At 51.9% G+C, this 19,906-nt stretch overlaps 1 protein-coding gene and 1 non-coding gene across 2 annotated transcripts; one reads left to right on the top strand and one right to left on the bottom strand.

The window, feature by feature from the left end:
• Positions 1 to 1,136: 1,136 nt before the first annotated feature.
• Positions 1,137 to 4,442, bottom strand: LOC100840135 (calcium uniporter protein 2, mitochondrial). The gene is made up of 2 exons (XM_003574096.4): positions 3,820 to 4,442; positions 1,137 to 1,846 (listed from the first exon to the last, which is right to left on the bottom strand). Exons 1-2 carry the CDS (start codon positions 4,303 to 4,305, stop codon positions 1,367 to 1,369), a joined length of 966 nt encoding a protein of 321 aa, XP_003574144.1. The 5' UTR covers positions 4,306 to 4,442; the 3' UTR covers positions 1,137 to 1,366.
• A 1,562-nt stretch (positions 4,443 to 6,004) lies between these two features.
• Positions 6,005 to 6,143, top strand: LOC112272088. Its single transcript, XR_002965785.1, has one exon. It is a non-coding gene; the product is annotated as a small nucleolar RNA Z247 (small nucleolar RNA).
• The last annotated feature ends 13,763 nt before the right edge of the window (positions 6,144 to 19,906 follow it).

Raw genomic sequence — 19,906 nt, 5'->3', positions numbered from 1 at the left:
TTTGGCCAAGACGAGACGCTTCCATGACTCCAGTCTCCATCGGCGTCGCGCGTGCCACCGGGCGCGCCGGGTTGAACCAAAACGCCGGGTCGCGGCGGCAGGCAAGGAACGGGGCGCCCGGGTGGGGTGAAAGTGAAACTGAGAACTGGAAAAACAGTAGAACACGGCGCGGGGCACGGCGTTCTACCGCGAGAGCAAGAGCGGCACCGGCCCTGGTCTCCCGGTCCACCCCCTGCCGCGTGCGCGCGCCGAAGGGGAAAATGCCGCTTTCCTCGCGGGTGCGCTCCGTGACCCTCCGTCGTACTGCAAGGCGCTCTCGTTTTCTTTTCTTCTCTCCACGGTGCGTGCAACTCGTGGTTACACACACAAGCAGTTCAAACATGCTCCCTCCGTTCCAAAACGTAACTCACATAGATTTTTCTCATTTGTTTCACAACACACCTCGTTTTTTTCTTGGTACCCGCACCCGCCAATAACTACTCACATTCATTTACTACTAATCCAATATGAGTGGTCATCTATATGAGTTGTCTTTTGGAACGAGAAAGTAGCGCCGTGCGGGTTAGAATTTGCCGTGCCAGCCACCACCAGTTCCTGCCAGCCGAGTTAACCATGCACGCACGGCGGTGCGTGCTCGTGCTGTTGATTTGCAGGCCGAGGAGTGCCGTGCCGGACTGCCAGCCACTAGTTAACAACGGCTAGCAATGGACGGTCACGAGGGAAAGTATCAAACCCCACCAACCTTCTTGGGCATCTTATGACGAGATCTCTATTATGACATAGTCCAAACGTACAGACAGCCAGAAAGGACGAATTGGCGGAAAGATAGCTTTAATAATGTGAGTGCTGACGGCTCTGGTGGCCTCCCGCGGCGGACCCGTTGAAGATGCCTTTCGGATGCTGTTGAAACTGCTCCCTCCGTCTGGTTGATTCAAATTTGTCTAAATATAGAGTATATATTCTAAAAACGTCTACATACATGTAATAAAAAATCATTTTATAAAGGATGGAGTACTCTCTTTATTTGAATCAGACAAGATAATACTGAGAAAATCCTTCTCTTCACCACATAAGAAAATACCTAGTGAGAAACGTACATGCCAACATGCATGCGGAATATTGGAATGCCAGTATAGTTGGACAAAAATTGCTGAGTTCCGAATCATTTTTTTGAAAGAAGATTGTTTACAGCCGATATGTACAACATGATGCCCTCTCTTCCCCGAGTCAAATGCAGCAACAGGAACGCTCCAATTTCGAGTTTAGAACTGAATCTGACTTTGAATGAGTATGCTTTGCATCCGCATTTCAGAACGGTACATGAAGCATCCACATAAAATGGGCATAAAAAATTGGAAAGAACGGATCAATGGCAATGGCAGTGGCTCTCCTGCGAGAATTCACAGGGGCTCCGAGGCTGCAAGGCCGGTAGGCCACAGGCTCGCCGGAGCTCACTGTACCGGCGGAAATCAAAATCCCGAGCCTGCATCAGGCGCTTCTGCTTCACTGCGAAACGGCTCTGGAAAAAGCCCTCAAATGATGGCTCCCTCTTGGTCCGGAGGAAGAAGGCGTAGCCAGCCATGAAGTATGTCGACGTCACGAAGAAGCAGATGGGCTCCATGACATCCCAGGAGAGCTCCCAGAATGTAAGCCTCATGAAGCCGGCCGTTTGGAGTGCCAGAGCAGCCAGCCCACCCCACAGCTCCCGCCGTACCTGGAGCGTTGCAACGCGATCAATGTCCACCTTCTGGGCCTCCATGGCCTTGAGCTCTTCCCTTGCCAGGTCATTCTCGGCAACAGTTTGCGCTCGCGGTATGGGTATGACCTTCTCAATTGCTTTTACAACCTGCAATCGTCAAGAAAAAGAACAAAAACATTTCGAAAATTTACTTGGCTGCTCTTCTTTTCAAGGGAGATCCATCAAAGAAAGAGCAATGCTGATAAAGCAAAACATTCAACAGCAATTGTAGATGATTGGATTTTCAAAACAAATGCAAAATGCTTTTGAGCTTTCAAAAGAAACTTGGATGCTTTGTGTTCAGACATGGATTCAGATATATTCACAAAAGGAAAATGTTTGTCTTGGAAAAATTAACGGTGCTAACTGTTTAGTTAGGTCAGTATTGGGCATAAGTATATCCACCGCGGCCTCAACATACTGTTAAGCCTTACGTGACATGGTCACCAGGCTGTAGTGCTAAAAAGATGCAGCAACAAGACTAAATCCTACTATAAAGAATCCAAAGCTATTTTTGCCACGGCCAGCCACCACTACTTGCAGGGGACAGCTTGCCAAGTTATCTAACTGACCACAATTGGGCCAAGCAAAAACAAAGAATTAATAATACTACTCATCTTGCCTATGAGTGCTATGACCTAATCTGAACCAGATGGCATGCAATGGTGTTCCCTAAACTTTGTTTAGGTCAGCCCGATATATTTTCTGGGGGAAGGTCACCCAGAACATAAGAAAAGTAGACTAGTCATGACTTGTTAGCCCTCTTAAGTCTCCTATTATTCAAATTGGGTAGGGATGAAGCTTGTGTATTCAGCATGAAGAAAGAACAGAATTTTTTTAGTCACAAGAGCTCACTTCTCATCTTGAGTATACAAATAGTAGTAACAAGATGAACTCTACACGGATGCAGTTAAGATGCAAGTGAAAGATAGAATTATGAATAACCTTCAGGTAAGCATTCTCGCAAGTAAATTGATTATACACCAATCAAACGAACAAGTGACAAGGACACCACATGATGGGTCATAACTTTTTTATAAGAAACATGATGGGCCATGTGTCACGATTGCCAGAAAGGGCTGGTACTGGAAGAATTATCGAGCAAATTGGCACTAGCAGTACAACATATTTCGGTATGTGACTAACTAAATTTACTGGGATGTATGACAAGTTCAAAGTGTGACATCAATCCTCCACTACCACTGGCAGATGATGGGGTATATGATGACACTTTCGATTCGAATCTTCTGCTATGCATATCAAACAGAACATTCATATGATCATTGTTCTCCCCTGCCATCTAACTGTAGATCAGACAACAGCATGTGGGATAGTACTTAACTAATGTATCTCTAATTATACAGTAGATTGAAAATTAAGTGAAATACTTCCCTATGAACATGAACATCTACAGAATTACCAGAGTAAATATTAAAGTTTGAAGCACTTGTTGAAATAATATGGATCGTGGCCACACACAAAAAAATGGAGCTCTGATCCTCTAGAGGCTGCCTAGACGACAGCTAGTCTATATAAAGAAGAATGATATGCAAGTTTCCTTCGAAAATTTTGGGTGCCCAAGGGGCTTCTAAAGTCTCCTCATGTTCATTCATCGGAGATTTCATTTAGCAAGATTATTATTTTGTTTCTTTCCCCCTCAGAATTAGGTCGAGGGGCTAAAGTTTTAGATAGTTTTTTCCTTCTTGTTTTGAGAGAAGAAAAGAAACTCCCATCTCCCTTGGAACGGGGGGTAAAATCCCAAACTTTGGGGGGATGTCAACTGTTCTATTGTTTTAGAACACCGCCGTTTCTTTCGTTCTTTTCCTGTTGGGAGAAACATGGAAAACACGCGAAAAATCGCATCAGATCTCTGGCCTTGTGAAATCTCTACCCGGTCACCCGGATTAAAATGAAACAGTACAAGAGAGCAGAAAAGAGGGAACCAACGTTGTCTTTCTCTGTAAAACATGCTAACTGCAAAGCAAAACTAGACCAAAAAGGTTGGGGAAACAGACGGATCAAGCAACATTTAGCTCATCGATTCGAAATGAGGGGACAGGAAGAGGAGGAGGGGGTCGTACCATCTCGGGCCTGAGGTAGACGGTCTTGCCGAGCACGATGACAGATCCGGACTCGTCGAGCGCTCGCGCGACGGAGGGGCCCGCGTCCGCCCCCGCGGCGTCGCAGCAGAGGCGCAGGAACTCGGCGTACGGCACGGTGCCCTCTCGGGACGCCCGCACCCGCGCGCGCGCCGCCTCCATCTGCGTGGCCCGCAGCACCTTCCTCGCCTCCTCTACCGTGAGGCTCGCCACAGGCCCCTCTGCCCTAGCGCTTGCCGGAGGGGCGGGCGCGGCGGCCGGCGGCACGAGCCCGTCGAGGTTGATGCGCGGGAACGAGACGCCGAGGTGGTCGCGGATCCGGTCGGCCAGGGGCGGCATGAACCCTCCCACGTCCGGCGGCACGGCGGGGCGGAACCCGGGGCGCTCCTGCAGGAAGCGGCGCATCCCGTAGGACTGCGGCGCCGCCGCGAACCGCTGCGCGACGGCCCTCCTCAGCGCGGCCGCCATTGCTGCTCGCTCGCTCGGGAACAGGTTCTCTGTATCTCTCGCTGCTGCTCCGAACCCGAGGGAGGGAGGAGAGGGGGTAATGAATCGATCAGGGGAGTAATTAATTGGGTCCGGGCGGTTGATTTGTGGTGGAAGGGAAGCGCGTGGGAGGCTATTTATATCGCGGCGCTTGCGTGCCGGGCTTTGTTGAGCCAGGCCCAGGCTGCGGCTCGCCCACGCCAGCAGTGATAACGACACGCGACCCGGCCAGCCGCCTGCCTGCCTACGCGTTCCGGCCGGCCCTGCTTCGTAACGAGCCGGAGAATCCCCGCACCGCACGGATCAAAACACCGCAATATTTGGAGGAGTTCCCGTCGCTGGTAATACTGTCTCTTTGAATTCCACACGAACAAGTTTTCGGTCGAAACTCCACAAAAAAAAGGTAGTTTCTCTAGTTTTATTGTAGTTTCTCTAGTTTTATTTTAAAGTTATAAATGTCGGAAACTGGATACTTTATCGTATTTTCAGAACGAGACCCTTCTGGAAGACTTCCTGAGAGCACAGAAGGCACAGTGACTGTGAGTGAGCCTCCGACGAAAACTATTAACCATTTCAATAACCATTATCATTATCTCACAAAATATATAGCTGTTTCCTCACATTTCATATGCCCATGGCGTGGTACATTCTACAGAGGCCAGAACACAAAACGTGTACATTGCTCCCTTTTAGTACAGTCTTCCATTTTCCTTTCGACGGCAACGTGTTGTTTGGCACCGAACCGTTTGTTTGGCGAGTCGGTTGTGTCGTTTCTAATTTTCGCAGCTCCAAAACCGCGCCTTTTGATTTGCACGTTCCCCTTGCTAGCTCGTTTGGCATAAGAACAGCATGTCTGTAGAATAACCGTTTTTTAAATTTGCTCGCTATTAATCGTGCTCGGCCAGTGAGGAGTCATCGGTGTTAACAGATGAGTTTGGATATGTGCAGATCCTAAATACCTTGTGTAATCTGTTGTTGTAAACAGTTTCGGTATATTTGTTGTAGCCGGCTGTTAGTAGATAGACTCAGGTAGTTAGGGTTGTTTTTCGTATCTTACCCGATTGTAATCTCTCCTATAAATACACTACGCGACCCTGGTGAAAGGTTCAACGCTTTCCATATCGTCTCTGTTACTTTACATGGTATCAGAGCCTCTCCTCGAAACACATCTCATCTTTCGCCATTAGCCACCGACGCAATGTCGAGCTCTGCATCCTCGTCCTCTCCCACGGGATCCAATCCCCTCGGCACTGTCCAAGAGAAGCTCACGAGGAACAACTACCTGCCGTGAAAGGCGCAGGTCCTTCCGGCTATTCGCGGTGCGCATCTGATGGGGTACATCAACGGCAAGGTGAAGGAGCCACCGACCGAGTTGACAAGCATCGACGACAACGACGAGAAGGTGTCCAACCCGGCGGACGTCGCATGGGTGACACAAGATCAACAGATCCTAGGTTATCTCCTGAACTCTCTGTCGAAAGAGATTCTTATGCAGGTAATCAACATGGAAACCTCGCGCGAGGTCTGGGAGGCCATCGAGCAGATGTTCTCCTCCAGCACGTTGGCCAAGGTCGTCAACACCCGCATCGCCTTGGCCACTACGCGCAAGGGGAATATGACCGTCATCGAGTACTTTGCTAAGATCAAGTCCTTTGGTGATGAGATGGCTTCCGTCGGCAAGCCGCTCGGGGAGGACGACCTGGTGTCCTACGTCCTCGCCGGCCTCGACTTCGACTACAACTCCCTGGTGTCGGCTATCTGCACGCGTGTGGAGCCGATCAAGATGGCGGAGCTCTACTCACTGCTGATGGGCTTCGAGTCACGCCTCAACCTGCTGCGGGCCCAAGCTGGAGGGCCAGTTGTCGTGGTGGTGTCACGGCAGATGCCATAGGATGGCTTAACTTGGGGCCGATGGACAATGGTGGATCCGAAGGAGAGAGGACGTGAAGAAGAACACGCACAAAACACACAAGAACACCTAGATCTACCCAGGTTCGGAGCCCTCTTGTAGAGGTAAGACTTCTACTCCTGCCTTGTTGTATTAGCGGGGATAGAGAAGCTTTACAATGGTGCTCCTTGAGCTGTATTCTTGGGGAAGAAGAAGAAGAAGGAGAAAAAAACCCTAGGATGCTCTCGTCTCTTTCCCACAGAGGGGTAAGATTCTATTTATAGGCCGCACATGGTACACTGCCATGTGGGCCGAGTCTAACGTCACCTTCCTTGGGCTCCATCGGGCACGCGGCTTGGTTCCCTCCAGGCAGCACCGCAAGGGACAAAGCAACTTTACTTTTTCTGTCATCCGGCAACGGGTACAGTTATCCTCTGTCGGCTTCCGTCATAGATTCCCTTTCGGTGCTTCTTTTGCGTGGTCGCCTGGCACCGGCGTACAGGCGCTGACCGCTTTTCCTATAGTGATGATGGCCCCGCTTTACACCTCACCGCATGGCCAGGATAAGACCGTTGAGGGATCTCGGCTACTGCCAAGACCCACGTGTTCATCATTGTCCTGCAAACTCATAAAGCAAGTTAGCTGCACCGGCATACACCGGGTATGCTGGCTTAGTGTTAGCCGCACTCCGCGATGCCGGCGTACTTGTCTATGCCGGCTTTGCCTTCGTTATCTCGGCTAGAGTAGTGCCGTTATGACCCTACCCGGGTTCATCCCCCGACACTAGTCCCCGAAACTGTTGTGGTCCAGCATAGAAAAATATCGGGCTGCAACAATTTCCCATAAACAGACCATCAGCGCTTAGCCGAATCCAGCCAAGAAGGATGCCGAGATTTCCTCAGGTTTTCCTAGCTGAGATAAATTTGATCCGGGACTCCGGGTTGTCATGCTTATCCTGCTTGCAGCCGAGATTCTTTCCTCTTCATGACCGACAATTTAAGGCACACTTCTGCCGACATAATCGCCACCAACGGGAGGATAAGGCTTGAGTTACTGCCATCACGCTTTCTGAGGCGAGCGTGCCGCCGCGTCGGGCAATAAAGCCAATAGAGCCTTTAAAGATTGGGCTTCGGTTTCCACGCGCGCACACATTCTTCGGATCTCGCGGGATTCTCGGCGGCACGCCGCGCAGCAACCGAGCATGCGCCTTGATGGACATAACTGCCCAAATCGGAGACAATCTTCCCGTTAGCCACTAAGGGGATTGCACGGGAAACGCGCACCCCATTATTGCGGCTCGGGTATAAAAGGAGGAGGAGGCGTGGGCGGAAAACCCTTTGCACACCTCGCTCTCCTCGCCTCTTCGTGTTCCTTGCCCCTTCGTGCTCTTTGCGCACCTCGCTCCCCTCTGCTTCTCGCGTTCCTCACTGCCGCCTGCTCTGAGCTACTCCACCGCCGCTATCTCTCGCCTCCGAGCTTGCAGGCCGCGCCGCTTCGCCCGTAGCTGCTTCGGCCTTCTCTTCATCCGCCCGCTCGAGCCCTCCGCAGCCACCATCCTCACCGAAACCCTAGATCTACTTTCCCCAAATGGCCTCTTCTTCCCGTGCTCCGGCCGTCGACCTTGCTGCTCAGACGGAGGAGAAGACCAGCACCGAGCGGGCTGCCTGGGATGGCTCCGAGGTTACCTGAGCGGACATTGAGTGGCTCCGCCGCTCCCGGCGAGTCCCGGAGGAGGTCCACTGTTGGGTTCCCGGCGAAGAAATTGTCCCGACTCCGGAAGACGGTGAGTTCGTCGTCTTCCTCTCTCATTTCGAACGCGGCTTCGCACTCCCCGCTAGCGATTTCTTTCGAACCTTCCTTGATTTCTTCGGCCTCCGCACCATCTCTCGGCAAATGCCATTCTCACCCTCTCAGCATTCGCTACCTGCTGTGAGGGTTATCTTGGCCTTTGGCCCTCCATTGACCTGTGGTCTCGGTACTTCATGTTCCGGCCACAGGTTCTTCCTGACAAAGAGAATCCCGGCGCTCCGAAGGGGATGACCCAGTGCAGGGCCGCCACCATCGTCCCTCGCCGCAACTCGGATTTTCCGAGAGTTCAAGGTCTTGAGTCATGCAAAAAATGGCACAAGACCTACTTTTACGTGAAGAATGCCACCTCCTCCAACTACATCAATCTTCCGGGATTCGAAGTCGGGCCCCCGGAAGAGAAGAGGAATTGGTCCTTCGACTCGAAGGACTCCTTCCTAGAGGCTGTCGAGATCCACGCCCGGCTCCTCGAGCTTAAGAAAAGAGGGATGTCGGCCGACAACCTCCTGGCCAGCTTCGTGTACCGGCGCTTGTGCCCGCTGCAGTGCCGGATTCACAAGATGTGCTACTACGGCGGTCAGTTCGACCCGAACAGGGTGTCGACCGTCACGCTCTCCCATGCGGAGGTTCGGCGCCGGGTCAAGGCAATCGCCAAGACCAACATGTCGGAAAAGTGGGCATGGGGTATGCCGGCTTATGCCCGGGACCGCCGCGCTCCTCCGGTAAGTCTTAACCCGCAGTTACTTCCTGTTTTCATCCGGCATAGAGCTATGCCGGCATTAGTTCGATATGCATCTACTTCGGCTTGACTCGACCCTCTCGTGCAGGAGTTCGCTATTCAGTGCAAGGAGGACGGGGTTTCCCCCGACAAACGCTTCGCGGCCCCGCGCAAGTCCGCCGACGCTGAAGATCCAGACTCAGAGGACTTCATGCCCATCCCGCATGCTGGAATTTGCCGCGTCGAATGTAAGAACCTCCGGCATCCTTCTATGATTTCTTGGCATTTGTCAGTGAGGTGACTTTGTTCATTCTTTCCCAGATGCAACAGACTCAGGCGAGCCCGCTGCGGATGTGCCAACTCGGGAGAACCGCGCCGTGATAAAGAAAAGGCACGCCTCCGAGACAGAGCTTCCGCAGAATGTAAAGCGGCAAAAGGGCTGCGGCTCGCGGCCCTAAGCCCAAGCCCCTGGTCATCGGGTAAGGCCTTGTTCTGCTTCAACTGCCTAAGCCGGCACTCTTCCTTTGTTGTTGAGCCCATAAATAGTTAAATTTTACTTCTGCAGGGAGGCATTGGAGGCCACCCAGTCTCAGACGTGCATCGCGTCTAAGATTTCGGCGGGTTGTCCTTCCCGTGTCGAGGGCTCTGACCCGGCCGTGGGCGGGACAGAGACCGCCGCAGATCCGACATCCCCGGCCCGGGATGTCGGTCCAGGTGCCGACGCCACCGTCGTCAATCAGTCTGAGACCCCCGCCGCCAGAGTCTTGGCAAGCGCGGCTGCCACCGAGGCAGCCCCTTCCTCGGCCGCAGCCGAGACCACAATGGAACCACCGACCTCCGAGACGCCTCAGGAGCCTGCGACGGGTCCCCAAGACCCCCAAGCTCCGCAGCCGACCCCGACTCCTCCGCCATCTTCGCCGCAGCCGAAGGAGGACGCCCAAGCTGCCGCTGCCCGAGCTGCAAAGGCTAAAGGCCCTGCTGCCGCAGCCAGGTCGACGGTTCTAGGATCTACTGCCGGCAGCAGGAGATCCTACCCCGGACATCCAGCGCACAAAGCGGGGGGTCGCTGGGCCAGTCCTTTATGGACTGGAACAGCGCGCATCACTACGAAGTTACCTCCAGCAGCGTGCAGTCAGCGCGACAAAGTCCCTTGGTGGGGCCACCACCGGCAGCGACTCCAGAGTCGGTGGCAGCTCGGATGTACCAAGTGTTAGGTTCGTTGCATAGGAAACAAAAAATTTCCTACGAGAAGTGCGGAAGAAAACCCAAGAATATATATACTAGATGTATGTAACGAGAGGGATCATGAACACCATACCCTCGTAGACCGCTAAGCGTTACGATCACGAGATCGTTGTTGGTGTAGTGGAACTTTCAATGAGATCAATCTCAGTGCCGAACGGACAGCACCTCCTTGGTATCCACACGTTCAGCTTCACGTTGTCTCCTCCTTCCTCGATCCAGCAAGCGAGAGGGAGAGGTAGACGAGATCCCGGCAGCACGACGGCGTGGTGACTATGGTGAATATTCTCACAGGCAGGGCTACGCCGTGCGCGTGAGAAGAGGAGGAGAGGAGGGCTCAGGGGAGAGAGATCCAACTGAAAGCTTGGGGTGTCTCTCTCCCTTGCCCCCCCTTCTATTTATATAGGGGTAGAGGAGGCGTGGCCGGCCAGGACTATCCCGTGGCCAGGACTCTCATGCGGCCAGGACTCTCCCGCGGCCAGGACTCTCCTCCTGGCCGCATGGGCCCTGTGGGCTAGCCCCTCGGCCCATAAAGGCCAGGGTGCTCCCTCACAGGCCCATTTAGCCCAGGGATAGGTGGGCCTCAAGGTGGAACCCTCCGGAACCTTCTAGAAGCTTCCCGGTCAAAACCGGGAAATATTCCAAACTTTCCAGAACCCTGAAAACAACTTTCCATATATAAATCTTTATCTCCGGAACATTCCGGAGCTCCTCGTTGCGTCTAGGATCCCATCCAAGACTCCGAATCATAATTCGATATCATCATCATTTATCTCATATAACCCAAGCAACATGAAACGTTAAGTGTGTGACCCTACGGGTTCGAGAACATGTGGACATGATCAAATATCAATAACCAATAGCGGGACCTGGATGTCCATAATAGTTCCCACATATTCCACGAAGATCTCATCGGTTGAACCACTATGTCGAGGATTCAATTAATCCAGTATCCAATTCTCTTTGTCTCGCGATATATTACTTGCCCGAGATTTGATCGTCGGTATCGCCATACCTAGTTTAATCTCGTTACCGGCAAGTTCTCTTTACTCGTTCTGTAATATAATACCCCTGCAACTAAACACATTAGTCGCATGCTTGCAAGCTCATTAGGATGTTATATTACCGAGAGGGCCCAGAGATATCTCTCCGTCACAAAGAGTGACAAATCCCAGTCTTGATCCATACAACCCAACAAGCACCTTCTGGGATACCTGAAAAACACCTTTATGATCACCCAGTTACGAGATGACGGTTGATGCCCACAAAGTATTCTTCCGGTACTAGGGAGTGGCATGATCTCATGGTCTAAAGAAATAATACTTGACATAATAAAACATAAGCAACTTAAACTTAAGTGACACGATCAAAAGCTATGTTTAGGTTTGGGTCTGTCCATCACATCATTCTCCTAATGATATGATCTCGTTATTAAATGACAACACATGTCTATGGTTAGGAAACCTTAACCATCTTTAATCAACGAGCTAATCTAGTAGAGGCGTATTAGGGACACGGTATTTGTTTATTTATCCACACATGTATTTGAGTTTCCAATCAATACAATTATAGCATGGTCAATAAACATTTATCAAGAACAATGAAATATGATAATAACAAATTTATTATTGCCTCTAGGGCATATTTCCAACACCAAGCCCGAGTGACCTTGTACGAGACAAGCCGAGCTACCGAGGTACGCCGAAATTCTTTAAGAAACTTTAACTCTGAATTTCCATATAATAACCATACTGCTAGTCCCCGAGGTTTAGGGCAAGTAAGAGTTAGTCGGCCTGAAGTTTAGAAACTTCAAACACTTATCCCCCGAGATTCAGGTCGAGTTTAGAATAGTCGGCTTGAAGCTCAGAAGCTTCAAACACTTATTCCCCGAGATTCAGGTCGAGTTTAGAATAGTCGGCCTGAAGCTTAGAAGCTTCAAACGCTTATTCCCCAAGATTCAGGTCATGTTTAGAATAGTCGGCCTGAAGCTTAGAAGTTTCAAACACTTATTCCCCGTCAACTGCCTGTTGTAGTGAACTCACGTGTGAATCTCCATCTTATAGCTCTGCATGAACAAGCGCACCGCAACCTTTAAGGGGCTGCTGGGCAAGTACAAAAAGCTGGTGGCGTCGCACAAGGCCCTGCAGGCCGAGCGTGAGAGCCAGAGTAAGCACTTTCTGCCAAGATAGGATCTCTGTCCGGGTATGTGTAGCTGACCCAAACTGACATTTGTTTTTGTTCACAGCCGGAGATAACGCCCAAGTAGTGGAGCTGCTGAAGCGCATCTCCGAGGTGCAAGGTAACGCCCCATCTTCGACCCGAGCTCCGTTTATACTACATGTCGGCTTCTGTAACACTCGTCTGATTGAACAAACGAGAAAACTCGGCTGGCCGAGCAGCACCGGGAAGAAATTTCCTGGCTGCAGGCGCAGGTCGCCGCGCAGGCCGAGACGCACAAGACCGAGGTGAACCGACGCACCTCGGCCCCCTCTTCCCAGGCCGATGAAAAAATCCGCCTGGAAGATGAGGTGAAGAAGGGCAAGGCTCTCGCTGCCGAGCTCGAGACTCGTGTGACAGCCGCCGAGTTGGAAGATGCTGAGAAGGCCGGCCTGCTCAAGGTCCTCGAGCGAGAGATCGTGAAAATCGATACCATGCTGACGAGTAAGCTAAACCTCTTCACTCTGTTACTCATTTAAATGATAGTGGTAACATGCCGAGACTGACTGGTTTTCCTCTGCCTCTGCCAGAATTCTTTCCTTCATCCGTCGAGCACGCTCAGGCGAGCGTGGCGAAACTTCGTAAGAAGAGGGACCCGGCGGCGACAGCAGGGGCATCATACGAGTAGGACTTGGAGGACTACCTGGTTAGCATTGCGAGCCGGGTTAAACCTCTCAAGTCCTTCGTCATGGATATGCTGGATGCCGCCCTCCGGCTCTTCAAAGCGTTGTGGCCCGGCGAAGAGGTGCCAGAGGAGATCCCGGTCCTGGCAAGGCGGCTGCATGAGGGCCCATCCCGACTGAACGAGTGGCGGGAGTCTGCCGGACGCGTCAGAGCCGACGAGGCTTTGTCGTTCGTACTCTCTTGGTACGACGGCATTAGCCTCGACGTGTTGCAGACTATGCGTGCCGGCTCCCCCCATCTCTCGGATCCGGACCTGGTGGCCAAGCGCAAGGAGCGGGCCTACTCCTTCATACAATATGCCGACGTGCATAAATTTGTAGAAGGCCCGATCTCTGATGCCGACGCCGAGATGACAGACGGGGATGAAGAGGCGGAAGACGAGGAAACCGCCGTGGAGTCCGCCTCCACTGTGCCGAGTTCCGGTGACAACGAGCCCCCTATATCTCCGTAGTTTGCTTGAAACACTTGAGAATAGTTAGATCCCCGGAATGCCGGGTGCAGATGTAATTGACATACTATTGTGTGCTAAGTAAGTTTCTTATTTTTAATTAAGCCTGTTGATCATCAAATTCCCGACCGAGTCCCCGAGTGCATTTTTTTCACTAGTGAAATTTTACAACCTCGGTTCTTTTGTTTGCCTTGCTGGCGTTCAACGTATGAATTGCAAAGTCGTAAACCACTCTTTCGAAAAAGGTAACTCGAAGAGTTCGCTCGGCGATAACCGAGTTAAAAGGAAATGCCGGATTAAGATAACATGTATCTCAGATCGCCTCTTTGCTTGTTTTCGTAGTCATCTTTCGTGTGCTCGGTTATCTTACGCCCATCTCTAGCTTGCCATGAAGCCGGGTTGTGGACAGCAACGAAGTCATAGAGGGGTTTTATCAATACCGATACAGTACTAGACCGACATAAGATTACGCAATTAAGCAATGCCGACATAGAAAAGAAAATTGTAACAGAGCATTTAAATGACACAGAAGTCCCCGAGTTTCTTTTAAGAACCCGGCAGATAATTTCATTGTCTTAATTGTAACATTCAACATAAGGAAAAAAGATACAAATACTCAGCTTTCAAGTATAGAACGGACGGAGCAACGCTACATTCCATGGCCTCTTGGTCTCCTCTCCCGACCGATCCATCTTGTTCGCCTTCGGATCTTGTGCATCTATAAGATAGTAAGAATCATTGTGGAGTGCTTTGCTCACAATGAAGGGTCCTTCCCATGGAGGTGATAACTTGTGCATGCCGGCTGTGCGTTGCACAAGTCGGAGGAGAAGATCTCCTTCCCGGAAAACTCGCGGGTTGACCTTTCGGCTGTGATAACGCCTTAGGTGCTGTTGGTAGATGGCCGACCGAGATAGAGCCAATTCCCGTGCTTCTTCGAGCAGGTCGACATCATTTTCTCGGGCCTCTTTCACCTCGACCTCCGTATGCATGGTTACCCGTGGAGAGCCATGTTCAATGTCGGCTGGTAGGACAGCTTCCACCCCGTATACGAGGAAAAATGGCATGTAGCCCGTAGAGCGATTGGGAGTCGTCCTGAGACTCCATAGCACAGCCGGGAGTTCATCTATCCAGCATCCTGGAGTGCGCTCCAATGGTTCAATTAGCCGGGGTTTTATGCCGGCCAAAACCATGCCGTTTGCCCTTTCAACCTACCCATTGGACTAAGGATGTGCCACGGAAGCAACATCCAGCCGAATTTTCTTTTCAGCACAGAATCGCGTGAAAGGTCCCTCCGCGAAGTTCGTTCCATTATCCGTGATGATACTCTTTCCACCACAATGACGGCACTGACAACTCGGTTGGTTGCCGCAATGTATAACAACATCGGCTCCTTTTTCATTGGAGAGGCCAATATTGGTGCCGTAGCAATCATTTTCTTCAGCTCCTGGAAAGCTAGGTCTGCCTGTGGTGTCCACACAAATTTGTCGGTTTTCTTCATCAGCTGGTATAAGGGCATAGCCTTTTCACCAAGCCGACTCACGAAACGACTTAGTGACGCTAGGCATCCCGTAAATTTCTGCACATCTTTGAGGCACTTTGGTAGTTTCATTATTTCTATAGCAGCGATTTTCACGTGGTTTGTTTCTATTCCTCCGCTTGATACCAGGAAACCGAGCAATTTCGTGCCGGCACACCGAATGTGTGCACTTGGCTGAGTTCAGTTTCATTCGGAATCTCCGCAAATTTGCGAATGTCTCCTGAATGTCATCCAGGAGCGTGGCGCTCTGTTTGGTTTTTATGACGACATCGTCGACATATACCTGTACATTTTTGCCGAGTTGATCATGTAAACACTTCTGCATGCACCTTTGATAAGTAGCTCCTGCATTTCTCAAACCAAACGGCATAGTGGGATAGCAATAAGCACCGAACGAGGTGATAAATGATGTCTTTATTTGATCATTAGGGTTCAGTGGTATCTGATGAAAACCAGAATACACATCCACAAAAGACAACAACTCACACCCGGCAGTGGAATCAATCACTTGATCGATCTGAGGTAACGGAAATGGGTCTTTGGGACATGCCTTGTTCAGGCTGGTGTAGTCGATACGCATGCGCCATACCTTGGCAGCAGTTGGGTCGTCTTTTTTCTTCTCGACCATGACCGGGTTTGCCAGCCAGTCTGGATGCAATACCTCCATGATAAAGTCGGCAGCTAGAAGCCGAGATACCTCTTCCGATATGACTTTCCTTCTGTCATCAGCGAAGCGTCGAAGGGGCTGCTTCACCGGTCTTGCGTCTGGTCTGACATGTAATGAGTGCTCAGCTAACTCTCTCAGTACACCCGGCAGGTCTTGAGTTGACCATGCAAAGATATCCCGATTCTCACGGAGGAAACTGCTGAGCTCGCCTTCCTATTTCTCCCCTAAGCCGGCACCAATGATGACGGTGCGGTTCGGGAATTCACTGTCAACCTGTACCTTCTTTGTCTCTCTGGCTGCCTGAAAAGCTACGCTTCCATGAGGATTGGTCATTGCCGGCAGACCGACTTGTGCCGCCTGTGCCATTGCCACAGCTTCCTGCAATTTCTTTTTCTCGCCAGCGATGACCAGCGACTCGTCCAAAGCAGACCCGGCCGCCGCGCATTCCATTGAGCGTTTGTAGTTGCCCGTGATGGTTATGGTACCATTCGGTCCCGGCATCTTCATCTTTAGATAACCAATGTGAGTATTAGCCATGAACTTGGCGAGTGCCGGCCTATCCAACAGTGCATGGTACGGGCTTCTAAGGTCCACCACCTCGAACACTAGGTTCTCGGTCCGACAGTTCTCCCTCGTGCCGAATAAGACATCCACTCGGATCTTGCCTACCGGGGCACAAGACACTCCCGGCACGATACCATGAAAGGTAGTCCGGCTGGGCTCAAGCATGTTATCTGTAATGCCGAGCTTAAGCATCGTGTCCCGATATAGGATATTGATGATGCTCCCATTGTCAATGAGAACCCGAGTGAACTTGATGTTAATGTCGGGCCCAATGAGCGTCGGATCGATCACCAGGGCATATCCACCAGGGTTGGGCATCACCTTGGGATGGTCTGCCCGGTTTCAGTTGACCTCCTGCTCCGACCAATACATGAACTTCGGAACCGCCGGCATAACAGCATTGACTTCCATTTCTCGCCTGCGCTGAGTTTGCTTGTGAGTGGGCTCCGTGATGAAAATCATGTAGCTCCGGTGAGGCTCCTTGTACTCGTTTCTCCCGGCATACCCTGGGATTTCTTGTCCTTCCACCTGGTTGACTGCATTATTTGCCTGAGGGGGTCCTTGGACCTGTGCGTTTGCGCCTGTGAGGGGTGGAGGTGGGGGTAAATGGCTTGCCTCACCTTTCTCGGCCCGCTGCATCCAGCTGCACTGTCGGGTTGTGTGATTTGCCGGCTTGTTTGGGTTAGTCGTGTGAAAATGACAAGGCTGATCCAACATTACTTCGAAAGTATACTTCGGCTTATCTTGCCAGGGTTTCTTCTGTTTTCCCTTCTTGGCCCACTGCTGATTTCCCGTCTTCTGACGCTGACTAAAGCCAGCATCGGGCTGATCCTGGACTGCGGCAACATGGGCTGGCCCATACCGATAATCCGGCCTATCATCCCTTATCTTGTTGCGATGATCTTGATGATCGTTCCTTCGGAACGCCCCAGCAGGATTGTACACCGGCTGCTCCCTTTGCGGTTCAGCCGGCATCAGCGATAGCTGAGTCGGATCGCCAAGCGCGTACATGTCGGCTATCCTGATCATTTCAGATAGAGTGGCAAGCATCTCTCTTTGCAGCTTCTGCCACAGCATGCTGCCGTGCCGACATCCCTGGGCAAACCATGCTATGGCCTGCAATTCCACTATTCCCTCAAAGGAGTTGCGGAGATTGTTCCACCTGGTCAGGTAATCCCGGTCAGTTTCGTTGTCTCTTTGCTTGCACATGGACAACTGCTGAGGACGATTCAGCCTCTTGTAAGTGCTGGTGAAGTTGCTGACAAAGGTTTCCTCAAAGTCAATCCAGCAGTTAATGCTGCTCTCGGGCAAGTTGTTCAGCCATATTCTTGCCGGTTCTACAAGCATCTGGGGTACGTAACGCACCGCTCATCTGCGATTGCCACCTGCCACGCTTACCGCCGTGACATAATCTTCCGACCAATCTTCCGGCTTAGTACTGTCGTCATACGTTCTCGTGCCCCTGGGCAGCTGGAAACCCGGGGTTGGTCTTTCCCTCATGATTCAGTTTGCAAAGCAACACGGTCCCGGAGGGCCTTGCTCTTCCAGAAGTTCGGACAGATATATCCGATCAAGTCGGTGCCGAGCGTCCAGAGGTGATACCTGCCTGTTGCTGACTCTGCCTCCGAGCGGGCCAAGGTTCTCGCGTTCTCGCTTGATATAACCCTCGTCAGTCAAGGCCGAGTATCTGTCATCGTGACGATCATATCGGCGATCTTCATCTCGGTACAGTGGGTTGCGCCTGACACCCTACTGTCTTGCAGCAGTATTGGGTGCCATCTCGGTACAGTGATCGAACGAGTAACGCTCCTGCTGATTTTGGCGATTACCGCCGGGACGCAGACCGCTTTGGCTATCATCAATCCTCCTGACTATTTGACTCTCAGCCAAGGCTGGATCACAACGTTCAAATTGTTTATCCCGGCCTGAGTTGACACTCTTGTCCCGTTTGCCACCAGGCGAGGATGCTTGTTTGTCAACCCGGCCATCGGCGTCTGCTGCCGAGTGAATGACCTGCGATGCACCGGCTTTGCCGTGCATTCTCATGTATGCCTCGTTCTGCTCGTTTGCCGTTTGGAGCAGCTCTTTCACGCGCAATTGCTGCTGCCGAAGTGCTTCTCCCGTGAGATTCGGCAACTCCCCAGCCGCAGCCTCGGCAGCCCGGAGGTTTTTGACAGGGGTATTGTATTTCGGCTTTAGTGCCGAGGCAAAACTTGTCGACACAACTGGCACAACTCTGCCATCTCTTGTCATCTCGGCATTCAAGTTCTTGCCACGGTTACGCACCTCCCCGACTCTGCTAGGGTTAGTAAACGCAGTAGAACTAAGACCATGAGCTTTGTTATACTCACGAAGCGAGATCTCGAGCTGCTGCCGGGCGTTGGCGACGTCGACTGCTTCCTTTAGCAGCTTTTGCCTTTCCACCTCCAAATCTGCCTGTAGCTGAGCCGGGTTAACGTTCGACGCTACCAGCGTGGTCAGCTGCTCGATGGAGGCCTGGATCTGAGTCGGTTTCGGCAGCAGGGCCGATGCGCTGGCTTGAGCAACGACGTTCTCCGGCTTCTCCAAGGGAAGTTTTGCCATTCTGCCGGACTTGGTGGGGACCGCGCCACTTCCTGCGGCGTCCCTTCCCGTATCAGCACCGTGAGTGGTCACCAAAACCTCCACACGGTCAGCGGAGCAGTCGGCGTGCCGGCCGCAAACCGTGCAGATGGCGGGTGGATCTTCGGCCATCACCACCTGCTCCGGGTACCTGCAAGGGCGGTCAGTAGCCAGATAAACCTCGTGCATGCCGAAGTTGATGAAACGGCCAGCGCAGGGAAGCGGCGCGCCGTTGAAGCAGCCCGCGTTGTTGTCGATGAATCCCAGAGAGCCGAATCTCTGGACCAAACCGGAGACCACACGCTCTCCGGTGACGAGGAAGCTTCCCGTCCGGATGAAAACTCCAGCCAGCGCCGCTGCTGGCCCCACGGTGGGCGCCAACTGTCGTGGTGGTGTCATGACAGATGCCATAGGATGGCTTAACTTGGAGCCGATGGACGATGGTGGATCTGGAGGAGGGAGGACGTGAAGAAGAACACGCACAAAACACACAAGAACACCCAGATCTACCCAGGTTCGGAGCCCTCTTGTAGAGGTAAGACTCCTACTCCTGCCTTGTTGTATTAGTTGGGATAGAAAAGCTCTACAATGGTGCTCCTTGAGCTGTATTCTTGGGGAAGAAGAAGAAGAAGAAGGGGAAAAAACCCTAGGATGCTCTCGTCTCTTTCCCACAGAGGGGTAAGGTTCTATTTATAGGCCGCACATGGTACACTGCCATGTGAGCCGAGTCTATCGTCACCTTCCTTGGGCTCCACCGGGCACGCGGCTTGGTTCCCTCCAGGCAGCACCGCAGAGGACAAAGCAACTTTACCTTTTCTGTCAGCTGGCAACGGGTACAGCTATCCTCTGCCGGCTTCCGTCATAGATTCCCTTTCGGTGCTTCTTTTGCGTGGTCGCCTGGCACCGGCGTACAAGCACTGACCGCTTTTCCTGGAGTGATGATGGCCCCGCTTTACACCGCACCGCACCGCTTTTCCTGGAGTGATCCTGTTAATCCTGCTAACAATCTTGGAGTTGCAGGAAGTTCTGGTTGTGATTTCATGCAGGCAGAAGAGACTAACGGCACGGAATTTCACCCAGATTCACCTGCACAATCATCAGGAACAACAGGCGCCGATCCCGAGGAAGATCCTGCCTCACCTGGTTCCCCTGTTGTGGCCTCGTCCGGGACAGGATCAACCTTGTCCACCGTGTCGAATTCTCCCACCTCC

This window comes from Brachypodium distachyon, chromosome 3 (assembly GCF_000005505.3).
Source record: "Brachypodium distachyon strain Bd21 chromosome 3, Brachypodium_distachyon_v3.0, whole genome shotgun sequence".
NCBI classification, from domain to species: Eukaryota; Viridiplantae; Streptophyta; class Magnoliopsida; order Poales; family Poaceae; genus Brachypodium; species Brachypodium distachyon.
Note: the sequence above shows the minus strand (reverse complement) of the source record. Positions and strands in the feature narration are given on the sequence as shown.

Excerpts from the sequence above, each read along its gene's own strand:
- LOC100840135 (XM_003574096.4), bottom strand. The coding sequence starts at position 4,305 with ATGGCGGCCGCGCTGAGGAGGGCCGTCGCGCAGCGGTTCGCGGCGGCG. Across the intron at positions 1,847-3,819 it reads TCTACCTCAGGCCCGAGATG|GTTGTAAAAGCAATTGAGAA; the intron begins GTACGACCCCCT and ends TGACGATTGCAG.